The sequence below is a fragment of the Anser anser genome, assembly GCF_964211835.1.
Source record: "Anser anser genome assembly, chromosome: 6".
Taxonomy (NCBI): Eukaryota; Metazoa; Chordata; class Aves; order Anseriformes; family Anatidae; genus Anser; species Anser anser.
The window spans coordinates 22,523,362-22,548,670 of NC_139726.1; the positions used below are offsets into that span (position 1 = coordinate 22,523,362).

At 36.5% G+C, this 25,309-nt stretch overlaps 1 protein-coding gene across 5 annotated transcripts in view; it reads right to left on the minus strand.

Moving 5' to 3' along the window:
• The window catches only part of OLA1 (Obg like ATPase 1), a 129,352-nt gene that overhangs the window by 33,636 nt on the left and 70,407 nt on the right, over window positions 1–25,309 (minus strand). For all 5 annotated transcript variants that reach the window (XM_083842031.1, XM_083842033.1, XM_083842032.1 and 2 more), the window contains 3 exons: window positions 19,045–19,220; window positions 6,863–6,943; window positions 6,503–6,600 (listed from right to left, as the gene is read on the minus strand). In XM_083842031.1, coding sequence (XP_083698157.1) covers window positions 6,503–6,600; window positions 6,863–6,943; window positions 19,045–19,220 — 355 coding nt within the window. The remainder of the gene's footprint in view (window positions 1–6,502; window positions 6,601–6,862; window positions 6,944–19,044; window positions 19,221–25,309) is intronic.

Here is a 25,309-nt window from a genome sequence, read left to right on the forward strand (position 1 = left end):
AAACAACAGAACACCAACTCATGTCCTCAGGAGAAAACCTCCTCAAATTTAACACTGAACAGTCTCAAAGGTTTAACCTCTTTATATGCCCCACAGCACCCGTACATGAGTGGAGCTAGATTTTTTTTTTGGCTTGTTTGTGGTCTTTTTTTGCCTTGTTTTGGGGTTTGAAGCAAGGTTACCCATTGGAGACGAGAGCAGGGAATCCATCTTCCCTATGCTTAGAGACAGGTCTCCAGTTCCTGCTGCTAGCCAAACAATATGCATTCACATTCAAATGGGCGGAGGAAGAGGCAAAGCAAAGCGGGAAGCCTGGTGAAAGAAATCCAGTCTGAAGGACTGGACTGGAACTAAGCCAGCAAGAATGGGATGAAACCAGAGAAAAGGGAGAGAATCTGGCAAAGGTCCAAGGAGGATACTTCAGCTAGGAAAAGGCTGGAGCAAAAAAAAAAAATGGGACAGACAGAACAACTGAATGAAAAGTCACTGGAAATGGTAAGATAGTGACAAGAAGCCAACTGGGAATGTCAGGCAAAGATGCCAGAAAGAAGAGAGATTGCAATTAGGTTGATGGGTGAGAAATTAATTTGTATTCATTAATTAATTTGTATGAGACATATTAAAGAATAGCTGTTTATTAAGCAAACAGCATGCACCATCCCCTATTAATGTATGTAAGTGCTCTATGGAAAACATATGCAAGCCTCTAGTTAAAACAAAGCTGTGATGTAAGGTCTTCTGTCTCACAGGCAGCAAAGGTATGAGAGGAAATCTAAATTCTCATCTTGTTAACTCTGAATATCTGACTGTAAAATGCGTATGCCGAATGCCATTTATGCACAGATAATTACCCACTCATTACTTTTTTTTTAAAAAAAAGATTTCAGTTGTAAGGCAGGGACAAGCATTACATATTAAGAAAAATTCTAAATTTTCCAGATCCATCAGCATAGAAGAGAACCTTAAATCAACTATATCAAAGAAGCTTCTCAATACCACAATTTATAACTGAAATTTAAAGAATTTTAAAGAATTGTACATTCTTGAAAATGTACATACAATTTATCTGCCTAAACATCCATTACTACGTGACCTACAGCATATTTAAATATACACAACATAATCAGAAAATAAACGTAATTCAGAAGCTGAAGTTAGTGACAACAGCATTCTGCACTGACTTGGGTACCCTGCTACATGACCAATATGCTGGTATTGGTGAATAACTGTTCTAAAGGCTGTAGCTGGTTTAAGACTTCGTGTGCCATGTCAAAAGGTGTACTTCTGTTTCCCTCTGCACTGCTAATGTTCATTACCTACAGGATCCCTCCTTTCAGGAGAGGAACTACATTTAGATATCTGGTCCAGTTTTTTTTTTTTTTTTTAAAAGCAAAATCTGCAAAGTTCATGTATTTCAGACAGCTTTTGGAAAAGGCTGAAACGTAGACAGTGGAAAGAGATGGTTTTTGTGGAACTAACATTGAGATGTTTCATATTTTTATTTAGTCACCATACTTTCAATTGTAAAGGAGGTGGAGCTGGCCCACAGCTGTTCTTTGTCTGTGTTTCCTGTAAATCTATTTATTAGAAGGATTCTTAAATATACATATTGTTAATACTGCTCATTAAAATGTTTTGTTTCATGATATGTCACACCAATGTTACCATTTTCATTAATATGTGCTTGTTTTAAATGTCTTTTGGAAGGTTTCAAACTGAAATGTAGGTGAAATGCTATGGAACAATTTTTACTTTTTTTTTTTTAACCATAGAGATCAAATATTCACTGCTAACAAATCCAAGAAGAATCTATACAGAGAAAATATATTCAGGACTTCTCTAAAAGCAGACATTATTTAAGGGTGGATGGGGAAGTTTTGGAGCTGAAGGGTATTTTTCATGTTGAATTATGTTTTTTTTTTTCCAAGTTTTCTTTTCTTGTTTTTAACAGGCGTGCTGAAGACATGAAAACCTTCTGGATATTGTTTCTTTTCCTCTCAGTCCTCTTGCACTGAGTCCTCTGCACTCTAACAACACACGAAGTTACCTTGCTGTTTTGTTAAGATGGAGAACACACAGCTATCAGATCTATTCTACCAGTGGACATGTACCCACAGAAATAAGACCAAGAACATCAAGTCTCCAGTCACCACCAGGTGCTAACTTTCTTTCCTAAGTAGTCTAAAAGTGAAAGGTTGAGCAAAGCAGATAAATTCATGCACAAGCCCATTGGGTCTTCCTTGTAGTTTACCCTTGACATTTTTTTCTTCATGTCTTTTTTTTTTTTTGGTTATATTTGGAACATCTGAAGCAATATGGAAAAGATGAATGAAAAAGGATTATTCACTCTCATACTACAAGATCTAAGGAGCATCAAATGAAATTATGATGTGGCAGATCCAAAACAAGCATAAGGAAGTACTTCTCCATATAGCACATAGTTAAACTGTGGAAGTCCTTGCTCCAGGATATTGGGATGCCAAGAGTATACTTAGGTTGAAAAGGTCAATGGCTAAATTTATAGAATAAAAATCAGTCAAAAATTATTAACCATAAGTATATCACATCTCGCTTAGTCAGTTCTACACTAACAGATTGCAAGAAGCTGGGCACATATACTCTATTTGCTTAATCTGTACCTATACTCTTCCCTGCACATCTGCTAGTGGCCTGTCAGAAACACGATACCAGAAAAAACAGACCTCTCATCTCACCTAATTGTGGCTCTTCTAGCTTAAGAACATAACAAATGCTATAAAAATTAACAGGAAGAGGGTTATTCATTACAACCAACGCACCTTCTTTAAACACATAGGAATAAGATATGTGAAGAGTTACCCTATCCCATCACAACCCAACTTGTTCATTAACAAGATGTCTACCCTAACATTCTGAGAAAGAACCCTTGATCTTAACATAAATTTGGATACTCAAGAAGTCTGAATTGTTTTAGAAAACAATATACAAAGATCTGTATCAAGTCTCAAACAACTTAATGATGACACTATACATATTCCTAATTTCATGCTTCATATTAGAAAATCTTTAACATCATAGTCAGCTCTTTAAGTTGCATTCTATGCATAGACTGAAGAAAAAATTAAAAATCAATTGTTTAGACCTGAAGAGTTGAGTCAAAAGATTAGCCTGACACATAACAATGTTCCTGGTGCCCACTGCAAAGAATCATTCCCAATCGCTGCAACTAACAGTATGCTAAGTACAGTCCACTACATCCACTTATTAATTAGCTCAACATATTTCATAATTCATTTTCATATTATGATCTGCTAAAAGCATCCTCTTTAGCAAGACCAAAACAAACCTTTAATTAGGTGAAGGGCTGACAAGTCTTATGTCCTGGATTTACTTTACATCTTGTAACTCAGAAAGCAGTTTTAATTGAAAAAGAATAAGCTCATTTAGAATACTATCATGATGAAGCTCAAATATACACTTATCATGTTAAGGTGGTAGTATAGCCATATAAAAATCATTAGGATTTATTAAAAGAGATTAAGTATTCTCTTAGAGCATGGCAATATGTAGTAGGAACAGTTTCAGTGGATTCCTCTATACAACATCATGATTACTGTCATCTGATCATAACACAAGTGCAACTAACACAGCTGCCATGTCAGCTTCTCTTCAGGGGCTAGGTCTTAATCATAAATCAACTGAATGACTAATTCAACATTGTTAAAACCAGCAAGTAGCTGCTTGGAGCCATTCCAGTTTTTACATCTTTCAAAAGGTCAACACACCTACTCAGACACACAATAGTCCTATCTTTCACTGTGTTTTCTTCTTTTCTAGGATTGAAAAATAACATGTTAGCACTTAAATGTGTGTTTTAGCTAACAGTTAAAATGTTCATTAATTCTGAACGAATGACCCAGTAAAACAAAGACAATTTTAGTTTTCCTCTCATACCCACAATCAAAACACCTCTCCTCTTCTTTGCTGTTTTAAATACTTCTATAGTTGTAAAAGTCTTATGAAAACATTTATACTGCCGAGCATTTCCTGCATTAACCTTACTTTTGTTACAGTAATATTACAAATTATGCTCAGAAATAAACTTTTTCAACTTGAACGACAAGTCTAAATGTGGCTTACATTTCAAATGTGTACCTCTGCCCCTCAAAATAGTAACAAAAAATCACAAATTAAGTGGCATCTAACGGCAAAATATATTCTAATCATTTACATCTGCTTGCACCATACAAATGGCAAAGCCTACCGTTAGTATCCTTCATAGAAAAAATTTATTCTGCTCTTAAATATAAAAGCTATGTTGCATAAACAGAGGATTTAAAGCTGTAGCAGAGTGGCTGAATGAAGGAAAATGGCAATCTTTCTGGTTCTAGTAGATGCCTTTCCCTATCACACAATGTTTCCCACTCATAAATACATGACAAATACTTCCTCAATCATTTTTTACGAGCAGGGATGCACAGGGGGTAGTCAATGGCTAGCTTGAGGGAAAATAGGAACAGCAGGAGGCAGAAACTGTACTGAAAATGGCTATGTGGTAAATTCTCTTCTGGAACATCACTCAGCTACCCAGGCTTTGATCTTTTGGCTACAATTACACTAACATCCATGAGATCTGGATATACTTTTTTAAAACTAAATCATTAATTGTAATAGAAACAGTTAAACCATTTCATTATATGACTTCTCAATTCAAACATCTGATTTTTTTTTACAAATTAAAAATTGTAATTTATACAAAGATTTGCTTTCAATTGGGTTTAACTATGTCATCATCACAACCAGTCTCACAAAAAACATGGGGTGACTGGCGACAGCTAAATCACAGACTGGCGTCTCCTAAGTAGTCTGTCTACCATTAGGGTCTGGGAAATGGTATTTACTGTACAATTAGAGCCAGTGAGCTCTACCTGTAATCATCCAAATACAGGTGTGAGGATCCTTTTTGGACAGGGAAACCGATGCATCCATTTTCACATAAACTTCCACATCTGTACTGTTATAGCAAACCATAGGAAACCTCAACGTTTGTACTTGAAAAAAAAAAATCACCTAACAGAGCAAGTGCTACTACCCAGATTTTAAAGACTTTCCTGGATATAACCACTTTTAATGTTTAAACATTCCTACATACAAAACATTTAAAGAATTAATAAATTAACAACTATAAAATTTGGCCAAACATGAAAAACTTAGATTATTACACCGTTTACCAAGTTCAATCCAAAGTCTGTGTTTTGGGGTGACATAGGTTCCTATTTAATAGATTAAATTTTGTTCTTTAATACTAACACAAAATTTCTTGGAGTATCATAAGGACAGTTTTAGTTGCAGTAATTTCACAGAATTTATTCTAATGATTTATTGGAGTTAACCATCTGACATTAATTATTGTTTTGGCTTCCAGTCTATGAATGTTTATTTTTCAGTTTAAAGCCTTCTCACTCTTTGATATCATATGGAAATGAGAATTTTTAATGGAAAATTGAAACCATGTGCATCTAAGTACTTAATGAAGTACAGGGAGAAACAGAGGGTGTACTTTAGGAGAATTCAGATATTCCGCTTTGGATACTTTTGATTTGTTTGGATGAGTTACATGCATATATCTGTTCACAAACATGCGTTTATACATCTTCAAAGTATCTCACAAGTGAAGTGTTTAAAGATGTGAATACTAAAAAAATAAGTTGTTTTTTTTTTTAAATATACTGCTATTGATTTTTCTTCATAGTATACTATTTAATCCTGTTCCCTCCTCCACAAACCAAATATTTATCCCATCTAGAGCTTCCTCTGACATGCTAAATGCTGTACTTCTCAACAGCAGATTCCCAACATATGTCTACCATGCTAGGACTGAATCTTCAACCAGTTCATTGAATGTCTGATAGATTGATTTCATAACCATCATGTACCTAAGTCACAATATTGATGTCAGGAATACGTGAACAAAACCTGCACTGTTTGTGGCATTAAAGACCATCAAGGCAGGACTATACACTGTAAGCAAAGTGCAAGCTGTAGCAAGGAAACAAGGAACCCAACTGCAAACAGAAGTGTACTGTTAAAATGTGCAATTTTGCCACAGTTTGAAAGCCTTCTGTGCAACTTACATAGCTTTACTCCTCTGGCATTCAATTCATTCCCTTGGAATGAAAAAGATGTTGTTCAGAGGATCAGCATTATACAACAAGATAAAAATGTGTGTTTATTTAAATCTGTAGTTCTAAATCAAAGCTGTTTTCTTCATAGTTAATGGATTCACATAAAAATATAGGGAAGGAAAATATATTGTTTTCTATCCTACACTTTCATTCAGCGTTTCACCATATGCATTGTACTCAGCAGCATATCAGTGGGAAGACAACAGGCAAAAAAAAGTGCAATGTTAGTTTTTATTCCTATTTTAATATACTTTGATCTTAATAAGCAAGGAATTATTCGCCATTGAAAAAAATGTGAAATAGAAATAAATCTAGATATTTGACCTGAACACACTCACCATTTGTTTTTCTTTCTTATGTAGTCTTTTTCAGAGAGGTTAACCAAGTAGATCATTGGTTTCGAAGTGAAAAACAAATGCTTGTTCAAAACATCGATCTAGAAGTGAAAATACAAGAGGAGAATTTTAAAAACAAGTTATACCAACTTAATTTTAGGACTCTTTTCCTCATGGCATTTCTGAGAAGGCTACAGAATTAAAGTTTAGTATGTAGATCACACTGACAAACACAGCACTGACTGATAAATTTAACATTCAGTACACTCTGAATATGAATTCTCTAAAAAAACTTTTAAAAGAGAAGACAGTAACAGGTAGCAAAATTAGAAGTCAATTCATGGGATAATACTTATAGCCTACCTCTTTGTCATTCCAATCATGATAGAAGCGGACAGCTTTCTTTTCATCTATTACCCAGGTTTTGATTTTGCACATTACGTCCTATGCAAGATCAAGAAAAAACAAAGTCAAAAACTCAGCTGGATATCAGACAATTCTCTTCCACAAACACGGCATGTATACATTAAAATTCAAAATGTACAAACGAATTAAAAATTAGATAGCATCTTTTAAAAACAATTTTTACTACCCCAGAAAAATAAAAATTCCTGCTTTGAGTCACTAAAGAGAAATAGCAACTACTGAAGAAATACAAATCACAATCAGAAAGTTAAATACATACTATCCAAGTATCATCTCTCGCCACCATGAAAATTAGCAGAGCTCATAAAACATATGTAAAAATCGGTACATTTTAGATTGCTTTTCAAACTCAGTAAGACGCGACATTTCAGCATCCAGCGGGAGAGACCACGTACAATATAAACATGCCATTAAGAAAAGGGAATGGGTGGGGAAAAAACACCACGAATATATTTTTTTCGATTGTTAGCGAAAGAAATTGAGCCTATTATTGATGATCCACCCTTCAAGAAATTAATTCAAATGGCCAGAGCCCTTTTTATTCCGCATTAATTTTTTGCCAACACCTTCTCCCTCCCCCCCAAAATGAAACCTGCCAAAGCCTCCATTACACAATGGCAAGAGCCTTGCACTGGTGACCTCCAACCAGCTGCATTCACTTTCAGAACATCTCTCTCTGCAGGAAATCTAAAGGCCTTTTAGTTAGCAAGCTAGTGTGCATTCAGAAGGAGTAACTGCAGGAAGAGCCCAATGTGCTTTGTTTCTCTGGCCTTTCTTCACAGAAAGATTAATCATCTGTGAAATGGAAACGGCAAACAGCAAGTGACACAAACTGAACCCTTCAAGCCTTTCCTCATCAGTTTTGTGGTGCTGAATCTGAAAGCTGCGTGTGGCACGGCTCTCCTTACAGGCAGGTGTTAATAAAAGGCTCTTGGGTCTGAAAGGTCAAACTTGGCTCTTCTAGGAGTAGTACATTTCAGAGTCGATTTTTTCTGGTAGATAATTTATGATCATGCTTTAAATAATGCATTTTTGGGGGTTATAATTGACACAACGGAGAATTAAGGTATTTGAAATACAAAGAAGCGTTCCCGAAACCATTGCGCGCACAAAATTTTTTACACTTAATGCTATGCGGCTGAAGCACATTATAAACAACCACAAATAACATCAGTATTTACTACAGTCTTTCCTAGTCAAGCACTTGCTGCAGCGAAAAACAAAGACAAAGCTCTTCAAAATCTTCAGATCCTGATTTGAAACCCTCCAGGAACATGACTCCCCACAGATTTTAACAAGGAAGGGGCAAGCTAAAACTTTTAATGAAATCTAACATGTTCTGACGAAGAATAATCACTTTTACTCTCCTATAAGTGAATTTCACTCATAAATGTTTAAAAGTGGCTAATATAACACCATTTCCTACAAGGAGAAGATCAAAGTGCTATATTACAAATGCATTATGATTAAAAAAGCACTGTGCAGCTTTGCTATTAACTGTTCTTTAAACCCTAAAAGGCTTCCCATAGATCTCACTTGGCACTGCATATACAACCTTTGACAAGTAATGTAGACCATTTTTATTCATTGCCTAAAATTGTAGGCAATTATGTGCGTCACACTGGCCACCTGCAAATTCTGAATGCCTGCTCCAGTTGTCAGAGCAAAAAACTAATGTCGGAGGGGATTAATCTAGGGGGAGAGAGTCCTCTTTAATGGCTCCAGCAGGTGAAATGGCCCAGCTGGTTACTGTGATGAGTGGCCAGAACAGCTTATGTAGAGACATGCAACAAGATTACACATAAAGAAAACCACGGTGCCATCTTATCTTTAACCCTATCTGCTTTTTATTTTTTAATTAATCACTGCAAACGAGGCAAGGGAAGCAGTTCTAGCAATAGGTGCCTTTCATTTAAGATCTTTATCTTCAGCTTTTGTTTAAATAGATAGACAAAAAAAAATCAACGCAATCTCGAATTCCTGTCCAGCAGTGAAGGAATTCTGACTACCTGATATTTCAGGTTTTTAAATAATTCTATAGGCACCTACCACGTGGTTCTCAGCATTACAATTCCTGTCCAACAGGAACTCGTTATCGCATATAAATTAGAGTCAATAAAAAAATTTACAGAAGAAAACACTATAGCAAGAGTTGTCAAAGCCAATTTTTAGGCTTAAGCAGCAATAAGGTTTTTTTTTCCAATCAGACTGTAAGGGTAGCTACATAATGTGGAACCTCCAGAAAATTTCAAGAATCAATACAACAAATAACATTTGCTCTTTCTAAAGCATATCTAAGCACAGAGATGTCAATCAGAGATTCCCTTCCCCATTCAACTGGCTACTTATAGCTACATGTCTAAGCCAATTTTGAAACAGACCTAATTTTTCAGAGTTCAGTTTGAGGTACCCAACTTCATGCAGTTCACAGCTGTTGTTCCAGAGGAATAATTGCGTGGCTAACTTCTGCAGAGAAGGCTAACCAACACAACCTGCTGCGCAGAACTGACAGCTGTATGCATGCAAGCCTGCTTCAGTTTTACAGAGAAAGTGGCGAAGTATTGGAAAGCTTTCTTTAAAAAAAGGACAAACTTATTAGCAAACATAACATCTATGTTCAAAGCTGGTGAGGCAGGAAGACACAAAGGAAAAAAGTGGAAATGATTATTCAAATTTTCTCTGACAGAGTACCAGGACAGCCGCACCCAGCAGAATTTAAGGCAGGCAGCCCACAACTCAAATGACACGAGACAGATAAACTCAGATTCCCCTGCACCAGTGGCGGTGTCCCCTTTACATGAGATTTAATATGATCCCTTAACAACAAATCTGTAAAGTGCTAATAACAATATGAAGAAAGGCAACTTTTCCCACGTATTTCCTGTTCTCTCAGCCACCCCAAAACTCTAAACAAACAGGCAAAAGCACGTTTTCAGGCTGTATTTCATTTAGCACTATTTTTGCTTTTATTAGTTGTTTCTATTTAGGCCTGGCGAAAGAATATGAACCGACCTTTTTATCTTCACTCTCATTTTAACAGTTATTTAAACACTTCTAGTCACTACTCTAGTTAACTCAGAGATGCTTAATAACAGAACGCAGAGCAATGATCCACTTTGTTTCGTTAGGTCTGGCCTTCCCAGTTGCGTGCTGCGAGGCCAATCTGTCACCAGCAGAACGATCCCCTTCTCCTTCTTTGATGAGAGGGGGACTCTGGTTCCATTTTTCAGATAGCAACATTATACCAAGCACCATTTAAGAACACCATCAAAAAAAGCCTCCAAAATCCCATTTAGTTACGATTGTCAAAGCACATGAAGTACAGCAAACATCATGAATATCAAATACCACTGTTTTAAACATTAGATCATTTCTGACTATACCCTTGGCAGTATATTTAGCACATGTGGATACTTGGTATATTTAGCCATATGCAGTACAGAGATTTTAATTTAGGTCCTGCTCTCCTTTTCAAATGAAGGCAAGTAGTCAACCCAGAAATGTTAAGCAGGACCTTAACAGTAAGTCCCAACGGTATAAAATACCATAAAGAAATACATTTAAATTGCATTTAGCAGATTTATCAAGACATGCTCATGAGACACTACTGTGTAGAAAAATGTGCATATATTAATAAACTCTCTGGATGGATGATAGTTATAACATGTGCCAATGCCAAATTCTTCTTACAGCGTGAGGGACTAAACTAAAGCTTGGAAAACTCACTTGCCTACTTGGCATCAGAGAATTGTGAGGTTTTTGTTGGAAATTAGCAGGGCATGTAATTAACTTCCGCAAATTTAATAAAGAAGTAAGCAGTCGTGAGGATTATCACTTCACACTTCAAAGTGCAAGTGAACTCTCCGTGATTTTGCAGGCAGTGCAAAAGTCTCCGCTACTACAGAGACTAACTGAATACAGGGCTCTTTCCTTCCCCCAGACAAGAGACTTCTAGGAAACAGGGTGCTTCTTAGCACCTTGTTTGCCTCAGTACTTCCAAGATGTAATGACTGACCAACTACCTGTGAACACATCTGCTTTTGAAGTATTCAATTAAAATATTTCAATTTAGGCATTGCTATACTGAAGTAGCAACATGGCAAATGAGGTGAAATTGGCCAAATTCCATCAATTTCACTGTTGTGTTCCTCTGAAAAACTATAAGGACTACCTAAAACATTACCTGTAGCTCTTAGTTAGCGCCCCTCATTTCATACAGGCTGACAGCATAGCATGCCAGCAGTAAAGGTAATAGTGTAAAATTAATATACTCAGAATTCCCTAAGGAATCTGGCTAAGTGACATAAAAGTGTTTAATTAAAAAACAAACACTACATACACTAAATGCAATCAACACTACCTAACTAGTAGGTCTAGAGTATAATGTAGATAGGAAATCTACAGTGTGTTTCCAGTGGTGCTCCAAATAAATTACTTGCGTATTGCTACTTAACTTTCATCATCACCCTAAAAAAATAATGAAAAAGACCATTTTAATGACACAGATTACAAGAATAAATGACTAAAAACATGAATCACACATGCAGTGACCAGAACTGTCGAACGCTGTTTGCTTTTACTAAATCTGTCTATCATTAGAATAAATTCAAGCTCATATGGGTAATGGGTGGGGGATAAGGAAGGGTGGACAAAGTATTTACTACGTAGCGGACCTGCCCCTTGCAAGAGAGACTAAGACTTGAAGGTTACAAGATTAGGCTTTAGTTACTGTACTGTAACTAAAAAGACTAATGCAGTCTTTGAGTACATAAATACTAATGTCAAATGTGAATAGTTTCGCACTTACCTGATGAAATACCAAAAGATGGGAGAAAAATTATAAAAGGTATTCAAAAAAAATGCTTAGATATTAAGATTTCACATGCTTGAATCTCACCAAAAAGTCAGGGCTTTTCACACTAGCATGCAGAAAACACATGGCTGAAAGCTGAAGGTTGACAAATACAAACTAAAAACATGTTTGTTTATTTTTATTTATTTCTAAACAGTAAAGTTAATTAATCACTGGCACAGCTTATTCAAGTTACAGTAATTTGTCTCTCCCTAGAAAATATTTAAGTAAAGGTTCCCCCCCCTCCCCCCCCAAAAAAAGTTTAAACGCACCTGTGAGAATTAAACTGAGATATGCAGGGGATCAAAACAGATCATTATTATTCCATCTGCCTTTCAAAATAGCTATGGTGTTTATTTAGTCACAGGTACAAACTACTCTATTTGAGGTAAAGAGTACTCCTAGCCAGTTAAACTGTGCAGCTCCAGGAACAATTTATCACACCCACAACAGTTTCCTTGTTAACACAACGAAATGTATGGTGATCACAGTCCTGTTCATAGCTTTCCTGGGAAAATCTTTTTCAGTTCTAGCTAGCATAGCCTCATCTCTGTACTCTTCTGAGAGGTTTCCTGGTGATGTAGAAGAGCAGGACTGAAGTGATAAAGAAAGAATTTATTGTAAAAGCAATGTTTAGAAAAAGCGGTATTTTTAAAAAACAATTTAGACAAATTTTGCAGTTAAAAAAAGGTTAGATCGTGTTTTTCAAATACGTTAAGTGCTTAAATAAGCTGTAGCAGCCAGGTGCAAGAAAGAGAACAAGTCAGGTACTGCATCAACTGGAGTGACAATGAGCTCCTCTGTGGTACAAAACAATGTCTAATCTCTTACAATTCCCTTGCTCACTGACTTTAATAAAAATACAATGGGAGAAGTAATGGATTTAGGACAAGTGTATTATCCTTTCTTCTATTCAATACCTCCTAACAGAGCCAGTACAAGCTGTACATGATATAAGGTTTACTCAGAGCTAGATGCCAATAATGTTTATGAACCACTGCAAGTACTTTCACCCAAAATATTCTAAAACCATTCCAGGCAACGTAACTCATGTTAATAAGCTCCAAATTCTCTCCTGTGTTGGTCAGCCTTGGAAGTTTTAAGGCATATACATTAAAAAAAAATAACTTGCAGATTCTCAAAGAAAAAAGTATACAAATACAGAAATCAGTCTATCTGCAAGTGATTATTTCAATCAATTCAGGAATTCAGAACAGGGAAATTGTACTGAAAAGAAAAGTGACATTTTCTCCACACATCCACTGAACTTTTCTTATTGCATTTGTGTACACACACTTATTTCCAAAGAAATCCATGTGCGAACGTATTTGTTCTAAAAGTGAATTAATCCAACTGAAAAAGATGCCTTTTCCAGAATACAACTATTCATATATGAAGTTGTTTTGGTGATACGCATCGTCTATTTACAAGTTACAACTGTGGCTTGATCTAGACATTCCCAAAGAGACATTATTTTAAACCACTATTCAAATCTATGCAGGGAAGATCAGCCTTGACAGAAAGTATTTAAGCATTGACTTCTCTTTGTCTACTGATAATACCAAAAGAAATCCAAACGTGTATTTATACATTATGTACTTCCACCTCAGGCTTTTCTACCAATTAATTCACAAACATCTGCCATGAATATTTTCCTGTTACATTCACAACGTTCTTCAGAATAAACTTTAATTTCCTTTAAATACCACATTAAGCACAGTAAATGGTCCACTGAAGATTTTAGGCATAATTACGTGCATCAAGAACACAAATATTTTCTTGATTCCCTATGATTTAACATTTAAGTTACTAATTGTTAACAGCCATTGGCAAAAAGTGTGTCAATAACGTACACATACACTCTTCCTTTCCTTCCATCTCCAGTGGAACAAACTGACCTCTCAAACTTTCCTCACAAAAACAGATGAAAGCAACTGACAAAAAAAAAAAATACAATTCACTACTGTATTTATCTTCAACTTGGAACGAAAGAAAGGTGAAAATTCCCAACTGACATCATCAGTTAGATGAAATAAGAGTTCATCCATCCGTGAGAACTCTGGCGAGTGCATGTGGTACGAGGTCAGTGAATTTTGCTCAGTGCAATCCCATTCATCAGAATATCGCGGGCAAGAAATATTTTCACCCTGTTTTCATCTAGCATAGTGGTAATGAGAAGCAACAGAATCTACCACCTCTCTGCGGTTTGTGAATCATCTCCCAAACAGTACTGGTAATTTTAAATGAAGAGAAACGACTGTCGAACGGTTACTGTATTATCAGGACAGGACCAATATGTTAAATGGAAAGGAGGAGGAAGGAAGAACCATAGATTACACAGACACAAGATATCTGCTGACAGGTGTTTATGCTCTGGGGTTTTGGTCACTGTATCAATTACTAATTTATCATCCACTGCAATAACAAAGCAAAGCTTGATTTGTTTCCTCTGCACTAGATGGTTCTAATACCATGACATTAAAAGGCATCTTTAATTCTTTTCACAATTGCTACTACTTTTGCTCTTAAAAAGTGTTTAATTTCAAAAGCTAACCTTATTTTCAAGTTGACAGACTTTGACAACAGAATTTGGATGTCTTGCAGAACTTACAAAAGCATCCTTTGAACTGAAAACTGGAAGTTCAAATGCAGTGGACATTGATACTGACCTACTGTAAAAGCTGCCCTTCAGCTGAAAATTGGAAGCTCAAATACTGCAGACATTGATCCTGACCTAAAGATTTTGTCTTCATATCACTGAAGTCAACAATCTGTATGAACTCAACTATAAATAATATTCTTATGGTCAGATATATAAATCGCTATACCATTACCACTAAGAATTATTCTGTGCTGGAATTCAAGATTTGGAGCACTAACAAAGGATTGAACGAATAGCTATCAATTGCAGGGGGTCAATCTCTAAGGACTAGAATTGAATCACGCGGGAAGGGTAATGGAAGAGAATCCTGTAATAATGTTCACTTAACTGTATTATATTGTATTAACTTGAAGACCTCCGTTTCCAGGACTGAAAATCCCATAAACCAAATACATATATATACACGCATGTACATATATGTATTTAAAACAAGATCTATAAGTTTACGTACTTGAATTTTACTTTGAAATCTCCTGCTACCCAAAATGACAGATGAATAAGCTAATAATAAAGAAGTTTAACTCAACTTCTTTCTCATGTCTCTACAGATACCAGCACCAAGCAGATTTAATATATAAAATCTAAATTACTCTAATTTCTGAAGTGATTATCATACCATTTTAGTACATGCTGACATTGGGGATATTTCTGTTCTATAATACCTCATTTAGAAGGTTATAGTCAAAATAATATATGAATGTATACTGAGTCTGAAAGAATAGTACCCTTAGTAAAAAAACAGACATCATTTCTAAGAAGCCTGTGAGAAGAACACTTGCAAAACACAAAAGTGAATGTGAAGGAAGCTATTCCGTGTCTATGTCAACAGTGCATGTTGCTGATCTTGGACCATATCGTGTCATTGATTTTTAAGAAGAACTTGAAAATGATTTCATTGATGGCTTCTTAACAGCAGTTGGCTATTTTATTTCTGCTGACAGGAGATTGAGAAATCAATTCTGTGAGAGAGAGCACGAACAGTTAACACTGTATTCAACTGCAAAGCCAGGTCACTGCACAAAGGTGAACTTACCAACTGTATGCAATGTGGGCTTACATGAAGAAAAAATGATAATTAACAAGTTAGAGCACAGGTGTGAAGACAGGCAATCGAATAAAAATCTCAGATTTAAGAACTGCTGGCTGATACAGACTGACAATTTTTTTTTCTTTTTTTTTTTTTTTTCCCTCTTCACCTTTTGGAGATTTCAGACTATCAAGTTACAGTTGTGGAGGCTTACTGATAAAGAAGAGAATCCTCTCCTCTAAAGCAGAGGATTCATATTTATGAAATAAAAAGAATGACTTCCACTTTCAATTAGGTTCCATGAAGCTCAAAGTGAAATCCCCATTGATGCCAACAATAAGTTTACACAGGTCACACAGATTATAGTCTCTCTGAAATCAGTGACTTTTTCTTAGCTTTCATATTAGGCTTATTGTTATATTCAGCAAACAACCAAAGGAAAAACACGCTCAACTAAGATCAATACTATTTCTTTTCTTTCCTCACCTTCTTCTTCTTTCCCTAATCTTATATAGTTTTTCCTCAATAGATTTCAAAGTGCTCTCAAAAAAGTGGAAAGAAATGAAAAATGCAATTCAAGTGCTAGATGTTTTTGTTCAGCAGGGGAAAGAAAGCAAGTAAAAGGTCTGAAAGTGATATTGGTAAGAAAGCTTTCAGTATTTTTATTTGAATGAACCATAGAACTTTCACAACTCTCAACCAGTTAAAACGCTTAAGAAATTCTAAAGTGTCTTTACCTTAAATTCCTCCAAAAAGGATGAGAAAAGGAAACTACGAAAGAGACAGACTAAAATTTTAACACTGTGCTTAAGAAAGTTTTTCCCCTTTTAATCTCCCAGTTTTCTTGAAAGGGAAAATGACTGAACACTCAGAAGACAGACAAGTGCTGTTTGTTGAGCACCTCTGTTACAGGAAGAGCAGAATATTATCTATGTCTAACATTATACTGGCAAATAACACAAGAAAAGGCAAACCCTGAGTAGTTTTCCATTCCCTCCCAATTTATGAAGATAACCTGTTTAAAAAAAAAATATATCCTTAGCAGTTTATACTGCTGTCTCAATCACTTTTCTGCCCTGGGAAGAGGAAGCCCAAAATACTCTCTTAACAGAGAATCATCTAGGTTGGAAAAGCCCTTCAAGATCATCAAGACCAACCATCAACCTCACCTACCAAGTCCTATCACTAAACCACATCCCTAACCACCACATCTACATCTCTTAAATACGGGGACTCGACAACTCCTCTGGGCAGCCTGTTCCAATTCTGAGATTGCATGGAGGTGCAGTTCTTAACTGCTCGTCTTTTTCACCACCACCACCAATTCCTTATGGTTTCTCTTACCATATGTCTAAGTCATTAACTGCACAGTTAATTCTCCAGTATATCATATAAATGCAACCACATGCCTTCACTGTGACATACAATGTTAAAGGAAAAGACAAAAAAGGTTGCAGAGGAGCAGCTCACAACCGAATGACTCGACATCTATGCAAACCCCTTCAGTGGATGGAAAACTCAGAATCGCTATTATGATCTTACAATTACACAAGGCTATTGGCAGGCACCAGGCCTGAGGATTAATTTACCAGGAAAAGAAAAGTAACTGGGCAGAATTCTTATGGACCTTTACCATAAAGAAGTCCATTTTACTAAGTTCTACCGCCCACCTTACAATTCATGCATACAAGCCACAAAGGAAGACAAGCATGAAGGTCCCAAGATTAGCAGGACCTGATGCCCTGCACTTCCCTGGGCACATTCTCTGGTGACTGTAGAGAGCAGAGTTCCTACTTGGAGCCTTTGTCTCCACGGAAGCATTTATTTGTGCCTTTCCCTTCTGTTAAGCCACCCATTTCCATGAAACAAAAGAATTTAATACCTTTGAAACCTCTATTGTTGACAAACTCAGCTGAAACTGACCGAGTGTAACAGCTGTTACTGAGGTTAGAACTGGAAGAGCAATGCAACTTCAAAACCTTGTGTTTTGCGTGTGTGACTTCATAAAGAAAGGCTAAAATCCCCTAAGGAATAACAGGAAGTATAAATTACAAACACAAGATGACAAAATCCATTTGACTGCTGAACTACAGATTTAAGTACTGGTTAGGAGATTGAAGGAAGAGGCAAAGAAAAGGATGAGAAACTGAAGCTGAGAAGAGACCAGTTAATAATGGAGATTTTGAAGTTCTAATTGATTTGAATTACATTTCTAGGTTTGAGTTTTTAATTTACTGTCTCCCTTGATTGTAGAATAATCTGATTTGCTGATGATACAAAAGTGGGAGGAGTGCCTGATACCCCAGAGCGCTACGCTGCCATTCAGAAAGATCTCAACCAGCTGCAAAGATGGGCAGAAGGGAACCTCCTGAAACTCAAAGGCATGTGCAGGGTCCCACACCTAGGGAAGAACAACCACATGCACTCGTACAGGCTGGGAACTGATCTGCTGGAAATTAGCTCTGCAGAGAAGGATCGGGGGGTTCTGGTGGTCACCTGAATCTCTCTTGCCTGACGTGAAAGCCTTCAAATCATCCAAATAAGTCTCACTTCGACTAACCGAGGAATAAAATACTTCTAAAGCCAGACGAAGGCTAGTTCTTCACTAAGGGAAGTCACCGAGGAAGTGCTTTTTAAACACCGCATCTTAGAGCGGGATATTCAATTTCACATCCTACTCGCTGCCAAACACTAGTCAGAGACAAAAAAACTTAGTGTGCTTCAATGCTGATAAACTAAAATACCAGCACTGCTGTGACAATATTTTTCTTACTAGTTGCTATCTAAAAAGCTATGGGATAAAACAATATTTTTTATTTCATAATTGCTAGGCATAAATATCCTGTTTCCATACTGATATGATGTAATAATTAGAGAACATGCTTTACATTCCACCAGAAATACCTTTGGAAGGCTAACGAAATAAAGAAAAATTAATAACTAGACTACTGGCAAAACATAGCTGACTTGAAAGTCACGTGGCAGTAAAATAATAATTTTAAAAATATCCTTTGAAGTTGATGACTATTATATATTTCTAATCTACAGAAAACAACCACTGTTACCCCATGATATTTGAGCTCATTTAACAGCTTTCCACAACCACATTCAAAAATTAACTTCAACTAGCAGCCTTCATTTAACGTGCATTAAAAGACACAAAGTGCAACCACATCAAGAAAAACATATTCACTTTGAGGCTACTAGGAATACAGTATCAACATCAGACTGGAACTTAACAGCAAGAATAATTTGGAAGTCACTGCTGTACTTTGAATTACAACTAAACCCCTGATCTAAGTTTGATGAAGCACTGGAAACTCATAATAAACTTGTGTCAGCAAGAACATTACAGTTAAATTTAAAAAATGACAATTACCTTTTTAATTGAAATCTTAAACTTTCAACACAGCAAATAATCCATTCTTTTTTTTTAAAAAACTTAGAATAATTACTTCAAAATACACAAAAATAGTGGTGTTTTGTATTATGCATGTGCGATATCATGAGCAAAATCCAACAATGTAAAAATTTCAATTCAATGCAGGCAGTACTTAATGATCTACGTTTATACTTACATATTCAGGTTTCAATTTCTTGTCTCCACCTCTCACAGCTACTTTTTCTAGCTTGTCTATACTCTGCATGATCAGTTCCTCATCTTTAAGTCGAAGTTCCTCATGTATTATTTCGATGTCTCGAACAGGATCTACACTTCCTTCAACATGAGTGATATCATCATCTTCAAATGCTCCTAAACCAAAGAAAAATTTAAGTTACATATTAAGGTAAAAAGACAGAATACAGATCTTTAAAACAGACTATTAAGAGTCACAAGAATTTAGTATGAAAAAGTAAAGTCGGCAGGTCTGTTCTACTGCCTGTACACAACTGTTACTGGCAATATTTTATAACATACTGCTGTAGTTTGCTAATTTATGTATCAACTCCAAAATCCACAGATTTATACACATGCATGCAAAGCATAGTGTTTTGCCATTTCAGGAGAGCACTTAAGCCATCTTTAAGAGTTTTTTCTAAATAGGAACAGATTAGAGCACTTTCCTGAAAATTGGTACCACTGTATTTAACAGTGTCTTATCTATCAACAGCAAACATGGTAGCCAAGTTCAAAATCGTGGAACATTTTAATACACGCAGTAATGACTAAACGACTGGTGGAAAGAAAACCTTACAAATCATCCTGGCAGTCCTCACTGGCTGACCAATTTTATGCATTAAGAAAAAAAGAAGTTCTAGACAAAGAATTCTGAAGTTCTGAACGACTCTTAGTGTTTCCAAGGGAAACGGGGTTTAGAAAAAAAGGCCTGAAATCATCTGGCAGACCTCTTCCCTGTTTCAATCTACTTTATCACTGTGGTTCTGACGGTGATTAGATAATGAACCACTCAGACACACAATTTACACAGCAGCTAATTTCATCGGCCTGATTTGAGGGTATGGTTTTTAGGGGGCCATCAAAGAAGCAGATGAAGGTGCATTTGTCATATATGAGTGACAACCATTCACACTATCTGAACAAAATGGTGCTGGCCCTTATTAGAAACACATGCTATTATCACATATTTAAAGTGCAGTTGAAGCCATAATTTCAAATTGCCAACTGGAAACATAAGGGTAAAACAACCAGATATTACTGAAGCATGTGTGCTGACTTCATGCCCTTCTGAAGACAATCTGGCAACATAATTCAACTAGGATTTAAATTATCAGATAAACAGCATCACAAAAAAAAATAAATCAATAAATATTTAAAGAATAAAAACATTAACACTTTGTTACTTAGTTCCTGGATAATTTTTCAGTGTATTTGCATGCCTATTCCGTAACATTAAATATATGCCCGAGAAATAAGCCATGATAAGAATTTTATTTAAACTTTACCAAAATGATTTTTTTTTTTTACAGGGGGAAAAAAAGGCATTTCTTGTACTAAATATAAAATAGGAGAAATGGTAGACTACGAAGCACTCTTCAACTGACAGAAAGTTGAGACACTCTGTTGTCTCACACATCTGAATTTTTTCCTTCTAAATTACTGAAAACAGGGGTTTTAGCAATAAAGATTTTAACATCAAAACAAACAATACACAGGTTTAAAATGTTGTTGGCAGTCAAACATGAAAATCATTTTCACATAAACATGAAAAGTCTTTAGAACAGTGATTAGGGGAAGTTTCCTGCTCTCCCGTCAGCTGTCTCTCTCCAAAGATCATCTGCGAGTCCCCCAGTACAAGAAAAACACCTCCGCAACAGATGCAGCCCTGATGCTGGCTGTGACGGGAGAATGTGCCTCCGTCAAATGAAAACCTGCTACGCTAACCCATACCAATGCCAGGCAATTAAAGAAGAGGTGCTGTAGCCTTTGTCTTCCATAAATCCCTATCTGTGCACCAATGTCAGCAATGGGACGTGGGCTGTCTGGATGCATGAATACGTGAAACCGTCATTCTACGGATCTGTTTAAATATACAAGGAAATTACTCCAAAAAAAAAGAGTAGGAATATGTCACCATATAGATCAAAGAAAATTCTTCTACCTGCCCAGACTTCTCAACAGATTATACTATTTAGTCAGCTAAAAAAAGGTAAAAAGTGCTTTCCTCCTTGTATTAAGAAAAAAAGAGTGCATCACCATCTAAATAATATAGTCTCAAACTGTTCACATCTTCCTGCTGCATTTGGTGTCCACAGGGTTTAAAAAAAAAAACACACTATAAAAGCGAGGAGAAAAGCTCTATGACTATAGAGATCCCACATTAAGAACATAAAAATAGGTAGTAAATTGTTTAATTGGGTTGCTTGGTCAGGTGAGGAGTTTCTCATGAAAGAAACAGACACTAGTTGCATGTTCTATTGAAACACTGGATTGTGAGCCTAAATTTTCAATTCTGAGTTTAGAAGAAAAGTGCATTTCTTAACTTGGAAAGGATGTAACATATCAACAGGCGTGCTGACAAAAGCTCATATAATTACTTTTTAAATAACCAGGAAGTCAATTAAATTAATCATGACAGATATTTTTAAATTATCAGGAACACTTGGAGAAGAGAAATCAAAACCTTCCCATTGAGACAGTTGCAGTCCATAAGAAAGCATTTAGGTATAAAATTTTGTACACACAAAGGACCCTCAAGCTGGAATAACGTCCAGATTTTGGCATAAACTGAGAGAGACTTCTTCATAAGCAAGAGGCATTAAGGTTTATTTCTGAATCTCTCAATTCAGGATGTACCAACACGGATTTCAGTCATCAACCTAAAACAGATCAGCTGCTGACTGACAGCCCAGCCAGAACGAAGATGATGGGATACTCAAGGAAGAAGGAAAAGAGAAGAAGGGAGAGAGACACTACACTGATGAAAGAGCCTTAGTTATAACTTCATTTCGATATCCATGTGGGATCAATCTTGGACAACCCATTATACCAGCCTCAAGGCCGCTCTGTACTGATGGAATAGCACAAATCACGCTGAGCGTTGTAGGGAAACCAACTCCAGCCTGCAGAACTGAACGTGGGCTAATCCAGGGACATCAGTAAGCAAGAACTGGTGGTTACCTAAGGGATTAGGCTCTGTGGAGAGGAGAGATCATCTGGAAAAGCAAAACTGAGAAAATAACTAAGTTAAATTATTAGAATTTAGAATTTTGTAATTATTATTACAGAATAATGTTTTAGTCAGTCCTTGGTTTAAAAGCAGTTTTAAAAGGAAGTTTAAAAAGAAGTTTTAAAAGCAGTTTATGGACATGTTGCACCCTGAAGATAGCAAATAAAAGACAAATGTTGGTAAGAAATGCTGACACTGTCATAGCTGATACTGATCACTGATTACAACAGAATCAGCAAGTAAAAATAATAGGGAAAGGGAGAAAAGGAGACCAAAAAGCTTGGTAGAAAGATGAAGGAGAAAAGTTTCCCTGAAGCCATACTAAAGGTGCATCTAGATGAAGAAAAGAACACAAATGGGATAGTCGATAAAAAACAGAACACCTACGGTCACCTGCTAGCATTTCTGATTATGAGCAGTGTTTAAAATATGGTGAACCTCAAACACAAACATGTCCATCTTCTTATTGACACAGCAAGGATTCAACTGCTGTACATGTGAGGGGATCTTTCCACGGTTAGAAATTTGTCTACGCTCTGTCCTCTAAGAGCGTACCTGCACCTGTCTGGTTACCAGTTGCTGAGCCCTGTCGCCTGGCTTCCAAAGCAGAAAGCAGCAACTAGTAACCTGGTTCAACTGCCTTTATGCCCTTCAGGAACTCCCAGTATTTTTTCCAGAAAAAGAGGAATCAGTTTACCATATAGGCAGGAAAAAAACGTGTCCGTAAAAAGCCTTACTCAAGAGTCTTCCCAAAAAAGCATCTCTGTCAACACCTAAGAATCCTAACTGAAGCTTTTGAGGGGAAGAAAAGAAGCCCAAAATGATGGATGACCCTGTTCTCCAAGACATTTATAATGAGACAGGGTAGGCAGGAAGGGGCAGGAGAAAGCAGTCCTGGAAAGTATGGCTATGTGAATAAGAATATGAAGTTGCTTAAAGATAAGCATATAGCGACACAGGAAAGTCAACCAGAAAACAATAATCAATAATTTCATTATTTATGGAACTGGTTATGACTTCTCTGGTGTCCAGTGTGTCCCACCAGAAGTATGTTTTCATCAGAGGTCTGTCAGCCTTTCAAAAGAAGTTGAGTGGAATCTAAGTCTTCCTTCAATTATCCTAGCTAGGAGCCTTTTTTCAAATTACCACCTAGAAAATGTCAATGGATTTGCATTTGAGCTTGAAAGGTGGACCCCTTCCACTTCCTTTGGTGTAAAAGAACAATGACTACAGAGTTAGAAACATCACGCTTGCTGTAAGCGAACAAATCTGTTGTGGTAAATTCCCATAACATTTTAGTGACATACAGGTATCATTATTAAAACAAGGCAAGTACGTCAGACAGGAAAAAAGTAAAGCCTAACAGCAGCACAGTTCATCTTGCCACCTAACAGCACCAAAGTAACGACAGCCTGAAGTTACTAGAAAGGAGGAGATACGAAATTACCACTGCCAATTATCCAGCTCCCTCTTCAGCTGCCAGCAGGTCCAAACCTAAAGGATTCTCCAGTTTCAGGGAAGGATTTATCTTTGGCTGTGGGGTTTATTTGGGCTGTCAGGGCCGAAGTGTGGTGGGCCCACAGTGCTGTGAAGCAGTCTGGATCTTTTTCCTACACCAGAAGTGAGCTCTGCACGGGGTCCCACTCTGTCACTGCAGGCAGTGCACCTGCAGACCTCTTTGGAGAATCCAGTTAGCAATGACACTTATTTATACATGTTCAAATGTAATGCTAGGAGGTAAAAAATATTTTTAAAAAGATGCACTGAAGAAGTAACGCAGTGACAGCTGGTTCTGCACTTTGCTTCCAAGTCATACTGGATAACTAAGATGGGGAAAACAGGATAACTGGCTGGAGAAGATGTCGAAACACTGTTTTTGTCCTGAAGAAGAGCAGGAATTGCCTATCTGCCAGGTCCTGATGGCAGCAAGACCACACAGACTTCATCTTCTCTCCTTCACATGCAAAAGTAGTAACAGATAAATATGTATACAGCACAGCAGTAACAAATGCCACATTTTAAACGGTATCATCTAATGGCATGCACGTTTCTTTCCATTTCTTTCAAGAATCAGCTTCAAAATTCTTTGACAAAATTTACCTCTCAGCCTCCAGAGATTTTTGCATTGCTTATGTTATACCTGTCAAGATCTGATGACTGTATGTTATGTATTCATCTGAACAGAACCACTACACTTAGTTACAGGCTATCATCAACCAATTCATTCTCTTGCTAAAATCAAGTCATCCAATTACTCCTTGACTAATCAAGGCTGTTTTGGCTTTTTCTTTTTTCAAAAGGTACTCAACAGCATAAACAGTTCACTTACAAGAAATGGAAAGGGGCTAATCAGCAGAATTATTGTTTTGCTGCCACAATTTGCAGTATTTAAATGTAGTTGCTGATTGGACTGAAAGTTTTATGATATAGCATATAAAACTAGTTTGACGCAAAAACGAAGCTGCCTAAAAGCCTAAACTTTATTGTTCCTGTCTGCTCTGAGCAGCTACCGAGATGCTGAAAACCAAATCAAAATAATACTAGACATCTTATTCTGATCCTAATTGCAATTATGGAAATTAATTAATATCTTCAAAATTAATTTATACTTATGTCAGTTTCTTCATTTCTTTAATTACCCTTATCCTTAAAGCAAAATTGAACAAAATATTTGGCTAATATTAAGCTTCCACATAACAGCATTTTGGTATCTTGTATTCATTTACGAAAGGTAAGCAACTGCATTGGCCTATGTTATGCTATAATTAAGACTGATATTCACAACTTGATCAAAATCTGAACTGCACCACAAGGTGAAACACCCATCGGTATTTAGGGTAATGACCAGTCTCTTCTTGTCAGTAAGCTATAAAAGAATGTTTAATAACACCACCAAAAACCAGACCTAAAGAATAATTGATACTTGCACTTACTCGCAAGCATACATTCAATGACTATTATCAAAAAGAGCTGCTCATCACAGACTGATACAGTACATCACAATATGGATACATACCCTGTTATAAGCCCTGAAGTAAATGAGCAATAATACCTATCTGGCCATTCACTAGGGTAGAAATGGGGGGGAACAAAAAGAAACAAAATAGGGTAACTTCGGCAGGGGGCTAGAAGCAGAATGTTTCTTTGAGCTGTCAAAAGAAACAAGACTACAAATGTCAAAAAACATTAAATCATAAATAGTATCTCTACTTAG